Raw genomic sequence first — 21306 nt, forward strand, 5'->3', positions numbered from 1 at the left:
GAATCCACTTATCACATTCATATGGTTTTAGAAGGATTTTTAGGTTAATATTTAAAAGGACTAATTATTTTCCATAGAAATTTGAAAAATTCATGACTTGAAATCGAATTAACGAGAAAGGGATAGGTAGTTTTTGAAGACTCTCAGAATCGGTGATAAACCGGATTAGTTGTTTTATATAAAAAATATAGTAATCAATTAAAAAGAATGGAGATCCATTCAAGATGCAAATAACTTAGGGGCCAAATTAAAAGGGGCCTATCTTTTAAAATCAATAGCAAGATTCAAAAAGTAATTTGAATTTAACTCTTAGATTTAATCTAAAAATGAAAATTAATCCTAGTCTAAGTTAAAAAACTTAAAATTCTCCATAGAGCAATTAATGATGCACTTTTAAATTCAGAAAGCTTAGAAAACTTAATACTTCTAGTGCATTGACGGCATAAAAAGGGGGGTGGGGGGTGTTTGGAAATGATAACATCAAACAAAATTTAATACTTTTACTTCATCGATGGCATAACAAGAGAAGAGGTTCGAAACTACCCATTAGAATCCACAGTTCCATACCCAACTTTGATTTCTAGCAATGTTGTCTAGCAAACATAAAAATAATGAAATGATTATACACTCTATAACCCCCCTTTGATTTCTCCAAAGGTTAGATATGTAGTTTCATGTTGTCTGTATATAAATAAATTAACAGTTAAAGTGGTAAGATTAACAATACTTACAGCAAAAGAAAAACCAAAACTGGGAAACATAAAACTAACTAGCATGGTTGTTTTTCACCTTTCCAAGCTCGACAAGCATCGTTAGCAAAGCTTCACACATCTCGGAAGCATCAGCTTCAGTTTGATTCGTACTCCATGATGAATAGACCATCCAAGCATGATCAATTTTTTGGTTGGGACGAACCACAACCGAGCCAGGGACCTCTGCATCACGACAAGTCACCAACCCATCACTTTTCTCCCCATAACGAAGTTGCAAGTGGAGAGCCGACACAGCCATTGCAGCTGAGACAGGAACCACCACTGGTACTTGTTTCGCAATAGGTGCTGCCTCGTAGTCAGACTCACGGGATCCATGTCCTAAGAAGGAAATCTTAGGAAGCTCCACGTGTGCTATATGGGACATCATTGATATGACCCCGGGTCCCACATTGGCTTCTGAGCGAAACGAAATGAGTGGAATTCCTTTTGGGAGTTTGTGTTGGCTGAGGAATTGCTTTCTCTTCTCATACGTTAGATCTTCAAGAGATCTTATGTCACCCTGCATAAAAATAATACATCATAAACCAACTAGCATTTTATCACATTTAAACATCGGGGGTGTTTGGATTTTCGTTCTGTAATTGATTATGTGATTACATTGGTTTGAACTTTTAATAATCAGTGTTCATACATTAGCTATCATTTAAATTGTCCTCATCGTAAGTTCAAAAGTCAAAAGTCAAATGTCAGGTTTACCTTGATAATCTTGCAGACTATGAGTTCCATGATCCTCCTGGTCTCTTTATCAGCAATCTGGCCTTCACGCATCATATCAGAGGCAACTGGGGTTCCACCATAAGGGCTCTGCACCAGTGCTAAACCTGCAACTTTACCTTTCAAATCACACCAATAGAGCGATAATGCAGCAGCAGCATCCACTCCACCCTTGCTATGACCAAGCAACATCACACGTTTCCCTGAGCCCCAATAGATCTCTTCTATATATTGTTTCAACACCCACGAATTGTACTCCACTGATGCCTTGTTAACAAAAGCCGACTAAAATCAATACAAGAGTATATCTGTATCAATGCCATCAATTAGATGTAGCAATTTCAACTCATTTGCTAATGAATGGGTTGATTTAGTTCAAGTTTTTATGGGTCAAAATCAAACATATTCCCTTAAAAGGAAATAGCTAAAATGAGTTGAATGGGCTGAAAGTCATTTGACATGTAATAATAATGCACTAAACCTATTAAATTATATTATGACATAAAAAGGGTTTTTATATGGAAATTTCATCATTTGAACAAAATACAAAAACCCATAAAAATTTTGTTTGACCCACTATCCAACCCACCTTGCTCGTCCATTCTGCTGATTCTACTAGATACCATGGCCTCCTAATCCTATCATAAATAAAAAACAAAATACACAAATGATAGATTCATTAACTTTTTGTATTGAAAATAAAAGTAAACCTTGGTGAAATAAACAATATTTTAATTTTAACACAAAATATAACACAATATTTTAATTTTAACACAAAATTTAAGAAATGATACCTCACTGTGGATTTTTGCTATATGGCAAGCTAAGCCCATCCGTGAAAAGAACTTCTTGGTGCTGACAAAGTATAAGGGACCATGGTTGCTAAATAATCCTGATACATACCAAAAATATTGCAGAAAATAGAAGAATTGTCAGAATCTAATTCAAAGAACATACAGAATTCGTAATATAGTAGGAGAAACAACAAAAGGCTTTCTCACCTGGTATCAATAAATACACGTATGAGTCAGGCAGCTTGTGCTCTCCATTCCTTAACAAAATGGGAAAATGTTATTAAAAATCAGAACATTATCACTACCATAACTTTATGCAAATGTTGGTACCTTATAGAATATAACAATTCTAAGAATCTACCAGAACCATCTTTGACAGGATCCATATTGGGATCACGCTGCATCCATCCGATATCCGTTGAAGAACCTTTCAAGGTAGTCTGTACTCGAGAGAGGATACTGACAATATCCAAAAATAGAAAGGTTAAGGTTAAACTTTTACAGGTCAAAAGATCTTTAGAATCATGCTGGAATGAGAAGATCAACTATATTACGTTTCCACACGAATTTGTGTATGTTTAACACATTGAGAAGAGATTCGGTAGGGAGCCAATGCTAAAAACAAAGCGGATTTCACAAAGAATCCTGTGAGTTCCAACCTGCAATTGTATGCAACGCAAGAAACAATGAATTCAGGGGAGTGAACAGAACTTATCCAAATAATAACAGAAAGACTGACTGTTGAGCATAAATAAAAAGAACAGGTCATATAAAATTCATCAAAATAAAAAGATTATAGATCAGTAGTTCATAAATATTCCCCAAAACTGTGGTAGCGATCTTCAGATAGGCCTTTATCAATACAGCCTGGTTCTACAAGCTTCAATAAACTGTATTTCTAGAAGCTTAAAAAGGGGCAGGTTGAACGGGTCATAATGGAAAACTTTCCATACAGCCAGGACGGGTTGCTGTGGATTGGGATTGACCGAAAGACCTGTAGACCAAAACTTTTTAATCTTTTTTTTGCTTGTCCTTGATGCGTCAAAGAAAATAATAAATCCTTTAACAAATAATCTAGTTTTTTTTTAATAATACGATTAACGTAGATAGTAAGATACCTTTAAAACTACTATTATCCTCTCTATCTGTTCCACCCGACAAAAATGAAAAATAACACAAATTGAATATTTTATGAATAACTGAATGAGAAAGCTGAAATTTTCATCTCTATTAAATATGAATAGTGTGACATGGGTATCTGTAGGATTTTTTGCATAGTAGACCCTAATGGACGTCACAACTAATCGATTCTCTTTCTGCAACTCTTTAATGGCATGTAACTAACGCAACCTATATTGTTGATACATTGAAAAAACAGAGAATGAGAATAGAGAAATACCCTTTTAAAAGGAAGTGGATACCTCCATAAAAAATCTTCCTTTCAATAATTTCACAACTTGAATATACAGGTGAATGATCTTCAAGACATGAGGTATGTCTTCTATCATGATTTGTACCAAGATTCCTTGACGTTGAAGATGATGTACAGCCAACTGAGACAGATTTCCCATTAACAGATTCTGGATTTCGACAAGTCACAAAATCTCCTGAGAATCTACTAACATCTCTGTAAATAAGATCCTCTGTGATAACATAAAAGTTGGTTATTTAAAGGTGTACAAAGAGCTAATAACAAAGAAACGTTTTTAAGTACTCACCAAAAAAGCGGATAAATCGACTTCTTACATAAGAACTCAACGCTAGAACACGGGAGATAATGTCATCAAACAATGCTTGTGGCATAAAAAGACTAGTAAGCGCATTACCATTGTTGTAGCCCTATACGTTTCAATAATAACAAGCATAAATCATAAGCCTCCGCGAAAGGGAAACGGTGGATCTGAGAAAGGAATGATGAATGTGAAGTTATTTTGAGATATACAATTATTTGTACTTACTATTGTTCGGTTATGTGTACTTCCTCCACGAACATACAAGTCTCCCATTACTAGAGTCCTATACAATACAAAGACTAAAACAATGAATAGAATATTGAACTGAAGATGATCCTAAGACTAAATCAATAAATAGATGTTGGTGAGTAATTCTACAAAACACCACCATGTCTATAAAACTCTATATTTTCAGTATTAATTTTATGTATTTATTTGGTTTAAAGGTAATTGGCAACCCGTAACTGTATAATTTTACGCTTGTTAGTATCATGAAAATTATTCGACGACCCCAGAATGAAAATCCTGGCTTCGCCACTAGGGACTTGAAATCTTAAATCAAAACTGCCAACAAGTTGATATAAGCATATATGTAATTTTAGTGGATGCAACATAAATATAAAATTACGAAATCACATAACCAAATAATTCTAGACATTTAGTATCATCTAAACTGAACCATAACAACGACGACGTTCAATCCCACAGAATATGAGAAAGGTAGTAAGTAAATAGTCGTAACCTGAAGATGGACCAGCGTAAAAAGTGTTTTAAAAAAAGCGAGTAGTTTAACAAAAATCTTCACAATACTCGGATATACAGTATATGATAATTAAAGTTATTTGAATACTGAAAAGACAGATAACATTAATAGAAGTAGCTACTGAATTTGTGGAGCAGTAAGAATTTTAAAAACAATGAACTTACAAGATTTTGTAGAAATGAAATGAATCCTCCGAAATCAAATGACAGGGAGACTTGAAGCTGCAAAATCAACCCACCAGTTTAAGCAATCCTGTATTCCTGTCTAGTATATATATACCAATATATACATAAAACTTTTATGGACATAGATCATGAGTAAAATTAAATGCAACCACACACCACCCACATCATTATTCATGAACTTTTCCAACATTATCAAAATAATAAACAAATATATCTTACTACTTGCATCTATTACTCTAATTATAATAACAATATATATTTATATACTATTATTCTAAATATCATTATTATCCCAATGCCAGTTACAATGGCCCACATAAATCCACAAAACATATCAAAATTGTGGAGTTTGTTTGGTTTATTAGAATGAAAATGAGGGTATAAATTACAATAGCTTAATTCCAAGATTAGATATCAAACTTAAAAAAGGTGGTCATATTCTAATTAAATTAGGTTGAGTTTAAAATATAATTCCATTTCCATTCAATATTATATCCAAATTACAAATTGATTCCCATTGATTAATAAACCAAACACCTTGAAACTTTTATTATGAGATACCATGGACAATCAATTAAAGATAATATATTAAGGAGCATAATTACTTTCAAACTGGGGATCCACTGATCAAGAATGGAAAGATTGCTTGAGAGTAAAATCATGTTTGAATAAGAAAAAATCTGACAAAAGTAAAGAAATACTCGTAACAGATTTTGTGGGCGGAAAGAGAAGGGGAGACGAACACGTGTAATCAATAGCATTTAATGATATAGATGTTGATGTTGTCAGCGGGATTTTGTGTTTTTGGGAAGTGGGTAGTGTGTTAAAACACTCGGTTAAAAAACGGACATGCCAACATGGGAGTCTATCAATCACGATGGCTTCAAAGGAGACCGTTCAAGTCACTGGTTTTAAGTTTTGAACAACCAACTAATCTATTACGGAGCAAGGATATCAAGGTACATGCTTGTGTGTGAACGGTACGCGTGTAATCATGTAAGAGAGTCTGCGTGTGTGAATAATAGAATTTTGATGTTTTAGATTTAAGGTTTTTTTTATAGAGGGGTAGTTTAGACATTTCCTTTCATGTAACTTTTAACATGAGGGACCATTTTCTTTATTATATACCAAATGCTCCTACCGAGCCTAGAACTGCATACCTACCCCAAGAAAAGATCGACCTCCCACCACAGGGCTATTACCATTAATCCCTTGTTACGTTTACGGACAGACAGATGGACGAGTTTTCCTTAATCATGAGACTTATAGGAGTAATAACCCTAGGTTTTGTCCAGCTGGGTTGGACCAACTAAGGTGGCCTTTAGTTATTAAGTTATCCCTGTCTGTGTTCGAACATGTTTAGCTTAATTATTTTGAAATGGATGAGATAAGCTGGATGTTATGAAACAAAGTTAAAAAATAAAAGAAGATATAGTTTAGGTTTCAGAAAAACAAATGGATATAGTTTAGGAATGATAGACTTAACCCATTAGCCTATGCCTATAGTAATCCTTTCTTACTCATTCTTTTTGGTCATATCAGTATCACGTCAGTTTTAAAATATATAAAAAACGTCATTTGCTTTATATTTTTACCCCTTCATAAAATATTCTAATTAGATATATATTAAAAAGGAAAGAAGGAAACTCATCCGGCTCTACCCTTGCTTGTTGATGATGTCGTCTCGTATCTCGTACGACGGGCCCCTAACAAGCGAGAACCCGATAAGAAACATATCATCACAAATAATCCTTATGTATTATACCATCGATCCCGACCTCTGATCTATAATCCCTTATAAAGAGAATAGGGATTAAGACATTAAGCATTTTTTTTTCCTTTCAAAAATACCCTTACTTAAAAATAAAGCTAACCTCTTTCCCCCATTCCTGAGTAATCGTAACACACACCCGATCCTTCCACCACCGCCTTCCATCTCCACCCTAAGCCCACTGCCTACACCACCGCCTTCCATCTCCACCGCCGCCCTCCATCTCTATCGCCGCAATCAACACCATCAGCACCGTTCATCGCCGACACAACGCGCGGACATTAGACTAGTATGAATTAAAGCTTAACTTTTATTTTTGAATTTGATGTATATCAAAGTTGAAAGTTTTAAAAAACGTACCATACAAGTTTTTATAACTAAACTATATAGTATTATTAGTATAGTATTAACTATTAAGTAAAGCAATTTAGCATATAGAAAAATGATTATCAATCATTTTGACCAAGACTCAATCCATTTTCATAGTATAATAACTGGACTTTAGAGTTGGGTCATAACCAGGCTTTAGTGCTTTACTCTCTAACCAGTCTACCTGGCAATCCATTTTCATCATATAAGTTTTTGCCTTGTAAACAAAGACAGTCACCAAAATGGTCTATTGAGACATCCACTACTTCATTTCCACCTTGATAATTCTTAGTCTTATTATGGTTTATTTAACTTCCGTTTGATACTCAATTGAAAAGCTATGTTTTTTTCTTCACTCTTAATCTCTCACAACCATATTCAAAACTTTTTTTATCAAAAATTCAAAATGGTAAACAATAAGAAATTGTGAGTTTTTTTTTTTTTTTTAACAGCAAACTATTTTGTTATACATCATAAAATATATCGGATGGAACCCAAAATTATAAGAAAAACCTCTTTCACTACAAAAAGAGTCCTAAGTATTGTCCTAACTCTTAAATCGCATAGTGTTCAATATATAGTAATTAGTCTTTGATTAGGCAACTAAAATACTTTTGACTAGCAATAAAACTTTATACGTAATCTATTTATCAAAAAAATTCAAAATGGTCAAATGTTGCAAAGATGCAATTTAATTAAAGACCTATGCATGAATTTATATATAGAAAAAAGCCCTGGTCTTTAGCTTAGATTAAATGGTAATGCTTCTGTCTAGAAACTATATTTAGAAACCATTTTCATAGGAACTTAAGTTCGTTTGACCCCGACCATCTGTATTAGGAGATCAAAGTATATATAAAAGGACAAATCATGCTAAAAATGAAACAAAAAATCAAAGAGAGCTAACTAATTTGCTCCAATGGCTTCATTAATAAAAACGAATCTTTCGTTCATTGTCTCTATAATACTTGTTTCTCATGTCTTTTGCCAGCCAGGTGATATAGTCGACCCCAACAAGCCAGAACCTGGTATAAATGATGGTGGATCTGATTACACCAAACCAGCAATCGAGTCTGCATTCTTGGGCCAATGGGCCATTGATAATCCGGATGCTGGCGTTGCTGCCATGCAATTGCAATTGATGCCTAATGATAAGGTTATCTGGTTTGATACGACATCGCTTGGGCCTTCAGCCTTAAAATTGCCTGAGGGTGTTCCTTGCACCGAAAACCCTGATCAAAACAACCAGCCCGATTGTTATGCTCATGCCATTGCTTACGACTGGAAGACGTCACTATATAGGCCCCTTACGGTTTGTTTTTATTTCTTGCTTCATGATTATGGTCCAGAGACAGAACCAACATGGGGGCAGTGTAGGATGCTGCCCTTTCCTTGATTTCGATACAAGTATATTTGGAATTTTGACCCTTTAAAAAGGAAAAAAAAAAGAATATATTGAAAACATTTAAAAGATAAGACTAACTTTTTAAATTCGTCCCTCCAGATAAAATTACTGGCTCCAGTTATGGTCCATAAAAAATTGGTTGATAAGATGCATGGAATGTGATCAAATGTCCATATGTGCATTATGTTTGTTACAGTTAAAGGGAGATGCATGGTGCTCATCAGGAAACTTGTGGCCGAATGGTAACCTGGTTGCGACTGGAGGGACCTATAGTGGTAATAAAGCTATTCGAGTTCTTGCTAACAATGATGATCCTAGGTCTGACTTTGACACCAGATTGAATGTTCTTGCTGATGGTCGATGGTATGGTAATCTTCTTTTATGGTTTTATAGGTTCTGGTTCAGATAAAACAATATTAAAGTGAAACAGATAAAACAATCTTTTAATATAGCTGAAAGAATCCGTTAATTGCAGGTATTCAAGTAACCAAGTTTTGGAAGATGGGAGTGCAATAGTGTTGGGAGGACGAGACTCGTACAGCTACGAGATAGTACCACCACAAATGGAGTTCCAACCAAAAAGATTCGATCTCCCCTTCCTTAAGGAAACTACAACGCCTGGATTAGGACCAGGCAAACCAGTCGAAAACAACTTGTACCCATTTCTTTTTCTCCTTCCCGATGGTAATGTATTCCTTTTTGCCAACAATAGGGCCATCAGCTTTGCTCCACAAACGGGCCAAGTCGTTCGTGAGTATCCTGAGTTACCAGGTGGGTCCCGTAATTACCCACCTTCAGGTTCCTCGGCTCTTCTCCCATTAAAACTTACCGCTGATAACCAAGGACTGAATCCTGAAATTGTCATTTGTGGCGGTAATGTCCCAAATGCATATGAACTCGTCGACGCAAGGCATGTTACAGAAAAACAATTCCTACCTGCACTCAAAGATTGTCATAGAATCCAGCCATTAGCACCAAATGCTGCTTGGGTGGATGAACAAGAAATGCCATCACCAAGAACAATGGGTGACTTAATACACCTTGCAAACGCCGATCTTTTGATGCTTAACGGTGCCCAAAAAGGTACCTCGGGTTGGGAAGATTCAACAGATGCTAATCTTACCCCTCTTTTATACACACCTTACAAACCAATGGGCCAAAGATTTAAAGAACTCGCTCCAACAACTATAGCCAGAATGTATCATTCTTGCGCTGCATTGTTGCCCAATACTCAAGTTTTGGTTGCAGGAAGTAACATGCATCAATTCTACACATACAACGTCGAATACCCAACTGAACTTAGGGTCGAGAAATTCACCCCTCCATACTTAGACCCTGCACTAGACCCACAACGACCAACGATCACCGTCGATGCCACAGATGTTATCTTAAAATATGGCACACCTTTCAGGGTTACAGCCACTCTTCCAAGGGAAACACCTTTTGCATTAGGTGAAATTAAGTTAACAATGTTGTACCCACCTTTTACTACTCATGGTTTCTCTCAAAACCAAAGGATGATTATTCCAGCAATAACAACAGTTGAGGAAAATGTTATTAATGCTGTTGCACCAGCAAGTGGTGCCATTGCCCCTCCTGGTTACTACATTTTGTTTGTGAATTACCTTGGTGTGCCAAGTCAAGGTCTATGGATTCATATCGACTAAGACAGATTATTGCTTCATTTGGTACTAAGGCAACATTTTATATGTGACTTCTAGCTCAACAATAAAATGCCAATAAACCTTTTGTTAATCAGATGTTTTTGTATTAGTTTATGTAATTTGTTAAATTTAGGTTTTTTTTTTTTTTTTTTTTTTTTAAAGTTGCCTATGTAGTATAGGCCATTTGTATTTGTTTCATAACTTAGCTAATTAGTTATGTAACAGAAGTTGTTTCACATATATATAATTTCTTTTAATTTATACGATTGATGATATGATAATGATGGCAATATCTATATACTCCCTCCGTCCCAATTTAAATGTCATAGTTTAACATTTTGGGTCTTTCTTGTTTAACTTTGACCGTCTAGATTTTCTATTTATATTATGTAATATTTGATGTAATATATATGAATCAGTTAGGTTTTAAATATATTTTATAACGATATAACTTTCGCTAAGTATTATAAAACAAAAAAAATAATATTAATGGTCACAGTTGCGAAAGATTGACTTGGACAGTCAAACGTGGACATTTAAATTGGGACGGAGGGAGTATTTATTAAAACAATAGGAATCCTAATCTTTTAAAGCCCTCCTCAATATGAAGCTATTTTTAAAATTTGCCACATAGGTTTTTATCCTATGTGTCATTATCACATTTTTTTTGACAATATTTATCCATTAAATATTAAATAAAAAAGATATTTATACACAAACTTAAGAAACCAAATCCCTTATATTTAAGAAACAAATCCCATATGCAAAAAAGAAAACTAAAACCGTATAAACTTAAATATGAGTTTAAATTTTCTATATATCTTTTCTTTTTCCCTGTAAAGGCAATATTCTTTATCTAACTTTTTTGATCCTGGATTCATTTAATCAAATCGTATATTATCAAAATCGTTTCATTATAGGAATTTAAATATTTTTAACTAGATAATGATATCACAATTTGATTAATTGAAGTTATGGGTTATGCAGGTTCATTTCTTTCATGGGTAACAATTGTTTTAATGAAAACATGGGTTGTAATTACAATTATTCCTGATCAAATACGATATTTAAAGCAAATATGCAGCCACAAGATACTGTCAATCTCATTTAAACTAATTTTCACTATCCAAGTAGCACAACACCATTAGGTTTCTAAATATGTTCAACTAAGTTTAATTTTTTTTGGTATTTAAATGTTGAACATTATATATATTATTGATTTCAATGTCAATATTAAAACTTTTAAAAAATAAATTTAATATCCGCACATGGTGCGGGTAAAAAACCTTGTATATATATATATAGAAAAGTGAGTATGAGGCTGTTATGCACCTAACATGGTTGAAAATCCCCTCACATACCAATATTTTAATATTTTAAATAAATGTTTGGCCCCCATGATTTTAATGGTTTAAAAAAGGTATGTGAGAGGTTTTTCACTCAACTTAGGTGTCTAACAGCTTCATATTCCCTTCCCCCATATATATATGGAAAAGGTAATATAAGGTTGTCCGGCACCTAAGTTTAGGTGTGGATCTCCTCACATACAAATTTTTTAATATTTTTTTTTATTAATGAATAAAAGCTTAGGCCCCGTGAATTTTATGGTTTAAAAAAACAATATTTGTGTATCCCACACCTAAGCTTAGATACCTAACAGCTTTATATTATCATCCCCCATATGTATGTATGTATATATATATATATATAGAGAGAGAGAGGTTAGGGTTTATATGGCTGTTAGACACCCAAGCTTGGGTGTAGAGCCCTCACATCTTTTTTTTATTTAATCCATAAACATGGGGCCAAACATTTATATATTTATATATATATATAGGGTAAGGTTCATGTATAACTTATGTTAAAAATGGCCGTTAAAACCCTTCACGTGCGAGCCACGCAAGGGTATAATCGTCCGTTTAACAACATAAATAGCTTCCCCCAAAATATAGATACATATTATAAAGATACCCGCCCAAATCACAAAAAACCCTAATAAACCGTCCCTCCCACATTACTCTTTATCATTCCTAATCCCTAAACTATAATCAATTAAATCATGGATGCCGATGAAAACTCCCCATTGATGAAAATGGGTTACCCCTTTTCAGAGGTAAGTCGTGAAACAAGAATGATGATAAAGAGCTAAATCATATCAAAACTATGGTAAGTTTTATATAATTATTATAAACTAGGTGAAACCCGTACGTTGCTGCGAACTATCTTGTATCTCGTCGATTACTTATACATAATTGCTATCAAGTTTTCCTTAACTTGTCTAAATATAGAATTTGCGATTACTATAAGAAAAAGATGTTAAAATAGACTAAACTAATTGTTAACCATGCCTTAAATTCCCACTTCAATCCGACATGCTCAAAAATAATTCAGGATACAAAGAAATTTAGTATCTCATGACAGATAGTATTTAAAAAAAAATTAGTATAGCAATTCGGTCAAAAAGCAATGAAGGTTATTAGTCAATATAAATTACTGTAAAATTTATTCTCACATGGAATACATAGGTACAAAAGAAGCCTACTGGAATACATAGGTACAAAAGAAGCCTACTGAATGTAAAGCATTTCATGCTTTTCACCAATGATATATAGAACTAAGAATAAACTTTGTATAATGCTTATGGGTGGGCTACAAAAGATACTCTAGCACGTACGTAGTTCATCATCTAACTATCTTTGAAGGCTTCCACTGGGATCGTATACATGCTCCATGAGCAACAACCTGAAACAAGAAACTCCCGTCTTCTGGTATTCATGCAGAGACGGTAGCGCTCAATGAGAGTCGAACATGGATAACACAAAATATAACTAACCTGAAAACGTATATGGTGAAATATTAAAAATGGTCTGAAACAACTTTTAATTAGATAATAATCAAATGATAAAAAGAATTAAGAAAAGATGAGTATATAAAATAAGAAAGAAACTAAGGCATCTCATAAAGAAGCTAAAATCAAATGACATCACATGGCATTACAACATATATGGATAACACAATATATAACTAACCTGAAAACGTATGATATCTTTTGCGAGCCATTATATACTTATGGATGTGAAGTCGGTTAATACTTATGATATCTTTGCGACCCATTAGAAGCTGCATAATATGCCCTTATTGAAACAGCTGCACCATCATTCAAGACATGTTGCCATTGAGAAATAGCTTTCTTGCCTTTCAATGTAGCGGGCATTCAACCAGCTGCAAGTTTAAATCAATCAAATGATAAGAGATACACCTATATATATGGTAACATTTTTATTGTTTTAGTTTAGTTGAGAATTAATCGTTACAAACCTGTTCATCAGCAAGAATGAGTTCCAACATTGGATTCCTATCGGAAGGATTTTGCCACCAAGCATGAATCACATGAACCCTTAAAGTTTCGTGACATTTGACATCGATTAACCTTGTTGCCATCCTCAATATACGATACATAAAATATTATAATCTAGTATAAAACCGAATGTCATACTAAAAGAACTTCGAGCAAAATATAGCGGTCATTGTAATACAACTATATTAATGGTCAGAATGATAACTCTTCCAAATGTAAAGATCTTTGGACCGAAATTGGATAATCATATTAATACAATCATTTGGATGTTTAAGCTTGGGTAAAGGCTGGTCACATCTCAAACATCGATAAATACATATAAATCATAGAATCTCTCTCTCTCTCTATATATATATATAAATTACACGAACATTCAAAAGATAATCGAATAAATCACACAAAAACAACGATATATATATATATTAGGTCTTTTACCCGCACGATGTGCGGTTATTTAAAAATATTGTTTTAGTTATATGAATATTTATAATAACTTCTAACAGCTATACATTATTTAGGCATGTACATATAAATCTATATTATCATTAAATGTAAATTTTTACATTTATTGAAATAGATAAGTTCAAAATATAAATCTTATTATTTATGAAAATCTTTGCATTTATATAAAAACATACGTTATCAAATATTCATATTAACTATCACATATTATACTTCATGCAATACTAATGAACATAAAATGAAGTTAAAATATAAATATAATGTAAAATCATAACGATCTTTTATTTTTTGCAAAGTAATATGTGACTTATTAGAAGTTCATCACACTCTTTCAAAGAAAATAGTTTCATAAAACTTACTTCATCAAATAATAAAATTCTTAAAAGTTGAAAAGCTTTAATTAGATATAGTTAGGAACCAAATTCAAATTATAATTAGATTACAAAGATAAAACCTATGATTCAAATTACGTTGAATTCACCTACTAATTGATAATACTTTTTATAAATCGTAAAATTACCACCACGAAAAGGATAAAAAACTATATTACAATGTGATATATATTATTGGTTATATTGGATAGTAAAATCAAGAAATAAATAATTTGAAAACCAAATATTTTCCAATTTTAAAAATAGATTTTAAATTCATACGGTTTCTATTATGATATAGAATGTGGTTTTTTACTTTTATTTTTGTAAGATTTTGTTTATATATAGATTTTATTTTTATTTAATTTAATAGTTTTTAGATAATATAATTTTGTAGATTTATATATTGTAAAAAAATATAGAGATGCCACCTAGGATAAAGACCTATGTGGCAATTTTTAAAAATAGCTATAAATTATAGAAGACTTTAAAATGCTAGGATAACTATTGTTTTAATATTTATATAGATATATATAAATCACACAAGCATTCAAAAGAAAATCAAATAAATATTCAAGATTTATATTTCAAAACCATTTTAATCAAATTTGATTTATCTATACTATATTATAAAAAGAATAACCCTTTTTATTTTGGTAATGTTAAAAATATGTAATATTTTCACTTAACACCCCTTAAAATACTTTCATATACACTATCCTCTTAACATTAATAATTAAATTACACTGCCAGTCATTTATCATTTAAAATATGTCCATTAACTTTTTACATCAAGTATATACACAACTCACCGCCGCTCCACCACCAACAGTCGTCCAATCATCACACCGTCGCCGTCACGACCACCACCGCATAGCGCGGGTACCGTGCTAGTATTTTTGAAAACACATTCCAAAACTATAAGGGGATGAGATATAAGGGGATTTAGCCATTATTTTAAAACTCTAAATCCCTAAGCTATAAGGATTTGAGGTTATCTAAAGAGATAAATTTAGGAAGAGATTTTGGGAGTAGAGATTTGAAGGGAAATGAAAAAATATAATATAGGAAAGGATTTACAAAGATTCAAAAGGAGATGCAAAAATTGAAAACAGGAAAGGTTGGCTCTGATCGGGGATCTGGTTGTTTTTAAAGAAAAAAGCTATATGAATGAGCGTTTATTAACAGTTAGTTTGAGTATTCTAACTAAAATCTTCATTAGTTCAAGTGACAAACACGGGCAACTCCTAAACATAAGGTTTCGGGTTCGAAACCCAGAAACCTTTTTATAAAGTAAAGGGTACATTTTTGGGATCCGACTGTTGTTAAACAAAAAAACCATCTGAAAATGATTGTTTATTAATAGTGAGTTTGAGATTTCTAAACAAAACCTCCTTTGTTCATGTGGCAAATGTGCTTAGCAACGGAACATAAGGTCGCAGGTTTGAAACCTAAAAATCACTTTTCTTTAATATAAAGGGTACATATATGGCTTTCATGCTTATGTGGACCCTACACATCAGCACGTAAAATGCTAATGTAGTTGATGACGTGCCATCCGAATCACTCTCGTAATGCCACATCAGAATTCTGACATGGCGAGCTAGGAGAGTTCCAAGTAAGCGCTTTCTGTAGTTGTGCGGTTTTAAAGTTTTTAATATTGAGATTGATAACCAATAAGATTAGTTTAGTTAGCATAAATATAATGTCATAGATAAATATATGTTAAAAAAATACAATATGAAAAATATTAAAAATTATAATTAAGATGAATAATATTAAAAAGTAATTTACCTATGAAGTTAAAATAGAGAACCTATCTAAGCACAAGAAACGAATTGTGTAAATGTTTTTGTTTTTATCTTTTTTAAATATTATTTAAGTAACAATTCATTTATAATTATGGATATAAATATAAATAGTCTTCATTTTTGGTTAGTACGTGATTTAATATAAGATTAGATAATTTTCTATAATTTATTTCTTAATATATAGTTGAAATTAATTGGGATTAAAATTTTGTTGCCAAATCTTTTAAGATCTATCTAATTTTATTTATTTATGTATTATAAATATTATAAAAAAATATGGAGATGCCACGTAAACTAAAATCCTATGTGGCAATATTTGAACATAGCTTTGGTTTTGAGGAGTGCTTTAGAAAGCTTGGTTAACTACTCTTTCAATATATATATATATATATATAGAGAGAGAGAGAGAGAGAAAGATATTAAAGAATTAGGGCACACTTATTGTGATTACTTATTATATCTATTTTTTGGTTAGCCACAGGGATGTATCCCATTATGATTTCAATAAGGATTCACCATGGTGGGTTATTCACGAGTCCTCCTGGTAGATTGTATGTTATGGGCAAAGAGGTAATTGCTGGTTATATTGACTCTGATCACTTCTCTGTCCACGAATTTAACTTTTTAATTAAGAAATTAGGTTATGATAAGAAGCTTGTCATGTACTATCATTTTCTTACTCCTGAGAAAAAGGATTTGGATAAGGTATGTTACCATTTGGTAGTGATGATGATGTAATAAAAACGATTGGTTTTGTTAAAAAAGAAGTAAGAATGTTTGATATATACATTGAGCATAGTGTGTCAACAGTGGGAACATTTTGGGATCCAAATGTGAGTTCTAATGTAATTATTGAAGAGATAGAAGATGATGAGGCTGTTAATGTACGCACCTAGAAATTTTACATGACTATTATTGGAAGGTAGTATTGTTCAAGAAAACTGTGAGAATGACGTAAATGTTGAAAGTGATAAATCTGACATAGGAGGACCTAGTAATGTCAATATTGAGGGTGAACCCAATGCAGAAACAAAAGACCCTAATAATGTTAATGGAGAGAGCGAACCCAATGCAGAAAAAACAGGCCCTAATACTGTCAATGGTGATGAGTTTTTCCAAAAAAATTGTGATACAAGTGACAGGGTTAATGAAGTTGAGGATTTAGAAATTAATGAGGATGTTGTGGGTATAGACTTTGATCAATATGATAGTGGAGATGATGGTAATGCTAGAAACAGAGAACTGGGAAAATTGAACAAATCTCAACAGAAATTTGAACAAGTGTCCATTTCATCTTGGGAAGGCTTTTCTGGATCCTAAAGAGATTAGATTGTTGATTAAGAAGCATGCAGTTGAAAGTATAAGGGGATTAAGGTATTTAAAAAATGATGAAAGCAGGATTAGAGTGTGTTGCTTTGGCCTGAAAAACCAGATAAAGTAACCACGGAAAAAGAATCTGCACAGTTCAAGATGATAATAAAGTTGACAAGGGTAAGAAGGTAATTAAAGAAACCCCCACACTCTAATCCTTCAATTATGGTATGACTTATCTAGTATTTAGGTTATGACTTATGTATAACTTGGTATGACTTATGTTGGTGCCACTTGTTTGATGCTTTGTAAGAAGCAAATTCTGGTTTAAATGGCAAATTACTTTAAGCAGTTTTTGTATGCATTTTATGACTTATGTATGTATGCAGTTTAAGCATTTTAAGCCGTTTATGTATGCACAAAACTATATTATACTGGTTTAAGCATTATACCACGAGTCCAAGTTTATTGCACTATGCATTACACCAGTTTAAGCAGTTTATGTATGCAGAAACATACACTTTTTTGCAGTTTAAGCTTAATGTATGCAGTTTATGCTTATTTATACAGTTTATGACTTATGTATGCAGTATATGCTAAAATTAAACAAACCACAAAATTACACCAACCAGTCCAGCTTTATTACAATTCCAAAATTACATTAACAAATTACACCACAAAATCCAGATTACTAAAAACCAGTACATTACAATACCATTACATTGCATAACACATAACAAACAACTAACTTCAAACTACTTGCAGAGCTAACAACTTTAGATGCAGAATATAAAGTGTAACATCCGTAAAAATTTCGATTCTTAATCAAGATTAATTAAGTTAATCTTTCTTTAATTATGAGATGATTTAAGGAATTAAGGCATGATTAAGTGATTAAGTGTATATTAAGCTTTTATTTTATTATTTATCGGTCAAACTATTACATGAACTACCTTAGTAAATTTTAAATCATTGATAACGAACAATTAGCGAAATAAAATATCCAGTGACTAGTTTAGTTGCTAAGACACTTATTTTAGCTTTAAACTTTCATAAATACTTATAAAACCATTATAGAAACAAAAACTCATTAGGTGATCACTTTTACATAGTAATACAAATGCTTATATTTATATATAAGGAACTTGACAAAATAATTATATGTATGCATATACGCATTTCGAAATGCATAAAAGAAAAATGGGAAAGTGAGCTAGTAGCATACAAGACTTTTTGTACCATCAAATCTCTTTTTGATTCACCATCATTTGACTATCAACTTGCCAACATTAATACATGAAATCCAAGATAGATACAACACAAGGAGCCCCTTTTTCTTCCTTCTCTTGATCGATCTACACTAGAATAAAATGAAAGTAAAATTTACAAGTTTGCTTATATTTCCATGATTTACTCTAATATGTCTAAATCTCTAGCAACCAAACTACACCATCACCTTACCTCTACTTACTACTATACATTTCAACAACATTGCAATAAAATATGGTCTCCTTTTCTCCCTCCAAACCCACGACTAGCAACTAGAAAAATAGAAAGGATTTCAAGTTTGATATCCAACAAAAATCCTTTAGTATATTCAATTCTATCATATCCTAGTACACTACTATCATGTCACCATATAATACACTAGAAATAACAATTGATGAGCTCTTTTTCTTCTTGCAAAACCCACGACACAAACACTTTAGGATGAAGAAACACATGCCTAATTTACTAGAAAATCTCTTGATATTAATCACTCCCTAAAACTCTTTTCACTTACATCACCACCATTACATCACCACCATTGTACCACTTGTACCTCCTTAAATTACTAGACAAAATCACACACTACATTCCCTTTGGTCTCCTTGATTTTTCGGCTAACACACAAGAATGGCAAGAGTTTTCTTCCAATCACCTCCTTAAAACCCTCCTTTAAGACTAACCTTGTACCACCATCTTTGACCACCATGTTCACCACCTTTTGTGACCTCATTCTTGCTCTTTAGTCCCTCCCCCACTTCGACACACTCACACACCATGCAAACTCATGGAGTCTCAAACTTGCCTATAAATACTCCCATGCATACACCACCTTTCTTCACAATTCTTTATCTTTCTTTACTTCTATACTCTTTTACTACTAAATATATATTACAATAATAATTCTAGAATGCTAAGCAAAACATAGAGTGTTTGCAAGGTTTCTATACTAGAAAGTAAGCTAGAAAGTGCTCTTTGATCTCCAAGTTCATATTTTTATCAAGAGTTCTTGTTATGGGTTTTCAAATCTTCATATCTTCTTAAGAGGGGGCTCCATATTTGTATCATCTTCATTGGGATTGAGTCCACATTATGGCTATCTTCATCCTACTAGCTTTAGTGTTCTTGCTAGTTTGGTCACTTTGATCTCATATCATCAAGTTTTCTTCAACAAAGTTGTTATAATCTTCAAGTGGTCTTCTAAAGGGTCACCTTATCATTTTCTTCAAGGATTCAACTTCATCTTCTAAGCTTTCCACCATTTATATTGGTGTTCTTCCCCTTTTAAGATCATTTTTGATCTTAAAAGTGTATAAAGCCTTCTCTCTTTGTAAGTTTCTACAAAGCCTTGTTCAATACACTCATTATATAACCTTATGATTTTAAGTTACATGTTAGTATGCTTGTCAACTTATTTAACTTAATTTTCCCCATGACTTAGTCTTAATACGTAAAAACTATATGATTAGGCACTAAGTAAGTTATTGAACATTGTGGATTAATAACTCTTTAGAAATATTGTTGCACATTTACATAAATGTGAAACTAAATATCTACACATATTTTGAGTTATTCTAAGTTTAAGTTTTATTTTTATTTTTATTTATTTATTTTATATAAAATCATATGTTATATATATTCATATATTTTTGAGTTTTGGACAAATATATAAATTTAATACTTTAAAGGAAAATATATTCTTTTTGATGATTACGGAATTTATAAAACCACTTTTGTATTTATTTTATGGTTGGTTTTAAAATACATCTTTAAATATAGTATTTTTATCAAAATATCTCAACTTATATTTTTAAGATCATTTAAAATATATATATAAACTTTTATAACTTTATTTATATATGACAAAATGTAATTATATGAAATAAATTACATTGACAAGCGTATTAATAAGTAACTATGTTTTAAGACAAATACTTTATAAACTCTTAAGGATAGGCCAAGAATATAAAACAAAACCTAATTGTGTTTAGGAATTTGGGTTTTTCGCTAGTTGTTTGCTCGTCGTCGTCATCATCATCACCGTTATCTTTCGTTACTTTTTAACGCTAAGGTGAGTTTCATAGATCCCTTTTTAACTATAACTTTGGGATGAGAATACACATATTTTTTTTATGGACACAAGTGATTAAAATGCATGCTTATGTACCTATATATTGCTCACTTTAAAATCCCCTGTGAACTTGAATCGAGAAACAGCAGCGCGAATATTATAAATAGTACTATTTGGGTTGACACCCCTTTCTGGGTTAGTCGCACTAACCGGATAACGGACATATAATATTTGAATATCAGCGTGGTGTTTTGAGCATAAGCACCGTAAGAGGGGTAAATTTTATATTGTTAAGGTATCGATTCAAGGCATTAGCATGACACGTTGTTATTAACTATTTCATGATATCGTATGCGTACTTTATCATGCGGGAAATCTTGTGATCCACGGATATTTCGGTTATAAAACCTATGAGCTCACCAACATTATTGTTGACGTATTTTGTGTGTATTCTCATGTACTTGAACTATGTGATGCATATATAC

General features: G+C 32.3%; 2 protein-coding genes across 2 annotated transcripts; one reads left to right on the forward strand and one right to left on the reverse strand.

Moving 5' to 3' along the window:
- Positions 1-716: 716 nt before the first annotated feature.
- Positions 717-4084, reverse strand: LOC122591637. The gene is made up of 9 exons (XM_043763896.1): positions 4000-4084; positions 3749-3924; positions 3627-3631; positions 2836-2940; positions 2612-2740; positions 2489-2538; positions 2282-2379; positions 1470-1754; positions 717-1272 (listed from the first exon to the last, which is right to left on the reverse strand). The coding sequence occupies exons 1-9, from the start codon at positions 4082-4084 to the stop codon at positions 766-768; spliced, it is 1440 nt and encodes a 479-aa protein (XP_043619831.1). The 3' UTR covers positions 717-765.
- Positions 4085-8021: 3937 nt separating this feature from the next.
- Positions 8022-10174, forward strand: LOC122594386 (putative aldehyde oxidase Art an 7). Its single transcript, XM_043766850.1, has 3 exons — positions 8022-8414; positions 8704-8870; positions 8983-10174. The coding sequence occupies exons 1-3, from the start codon at positions 8022-8024 to the stop codon at positions 10172-10174; spliced, it is 1752 nt and encodes a 583-aa protein (XP_043622785.1).
- Positions 10175-21306: the final 11132 nt, after the last annotated feature.

Source organism: Erigeron canadensis, chromosome 3, assembly GCF_010389155.1.
Source record: "Erigeron canadensis isolate Cc75 chromosome 3, C_canadensis_v1, whole genome shotgun sequence".
Taxonomy (NCBI): domain Eukaryota; kingdom Viridiplantae; phylum Streptophyta; class Magnoliopsida; order Asterales; family Asteraceae; genus Erigeron; species Erigeron canadensis.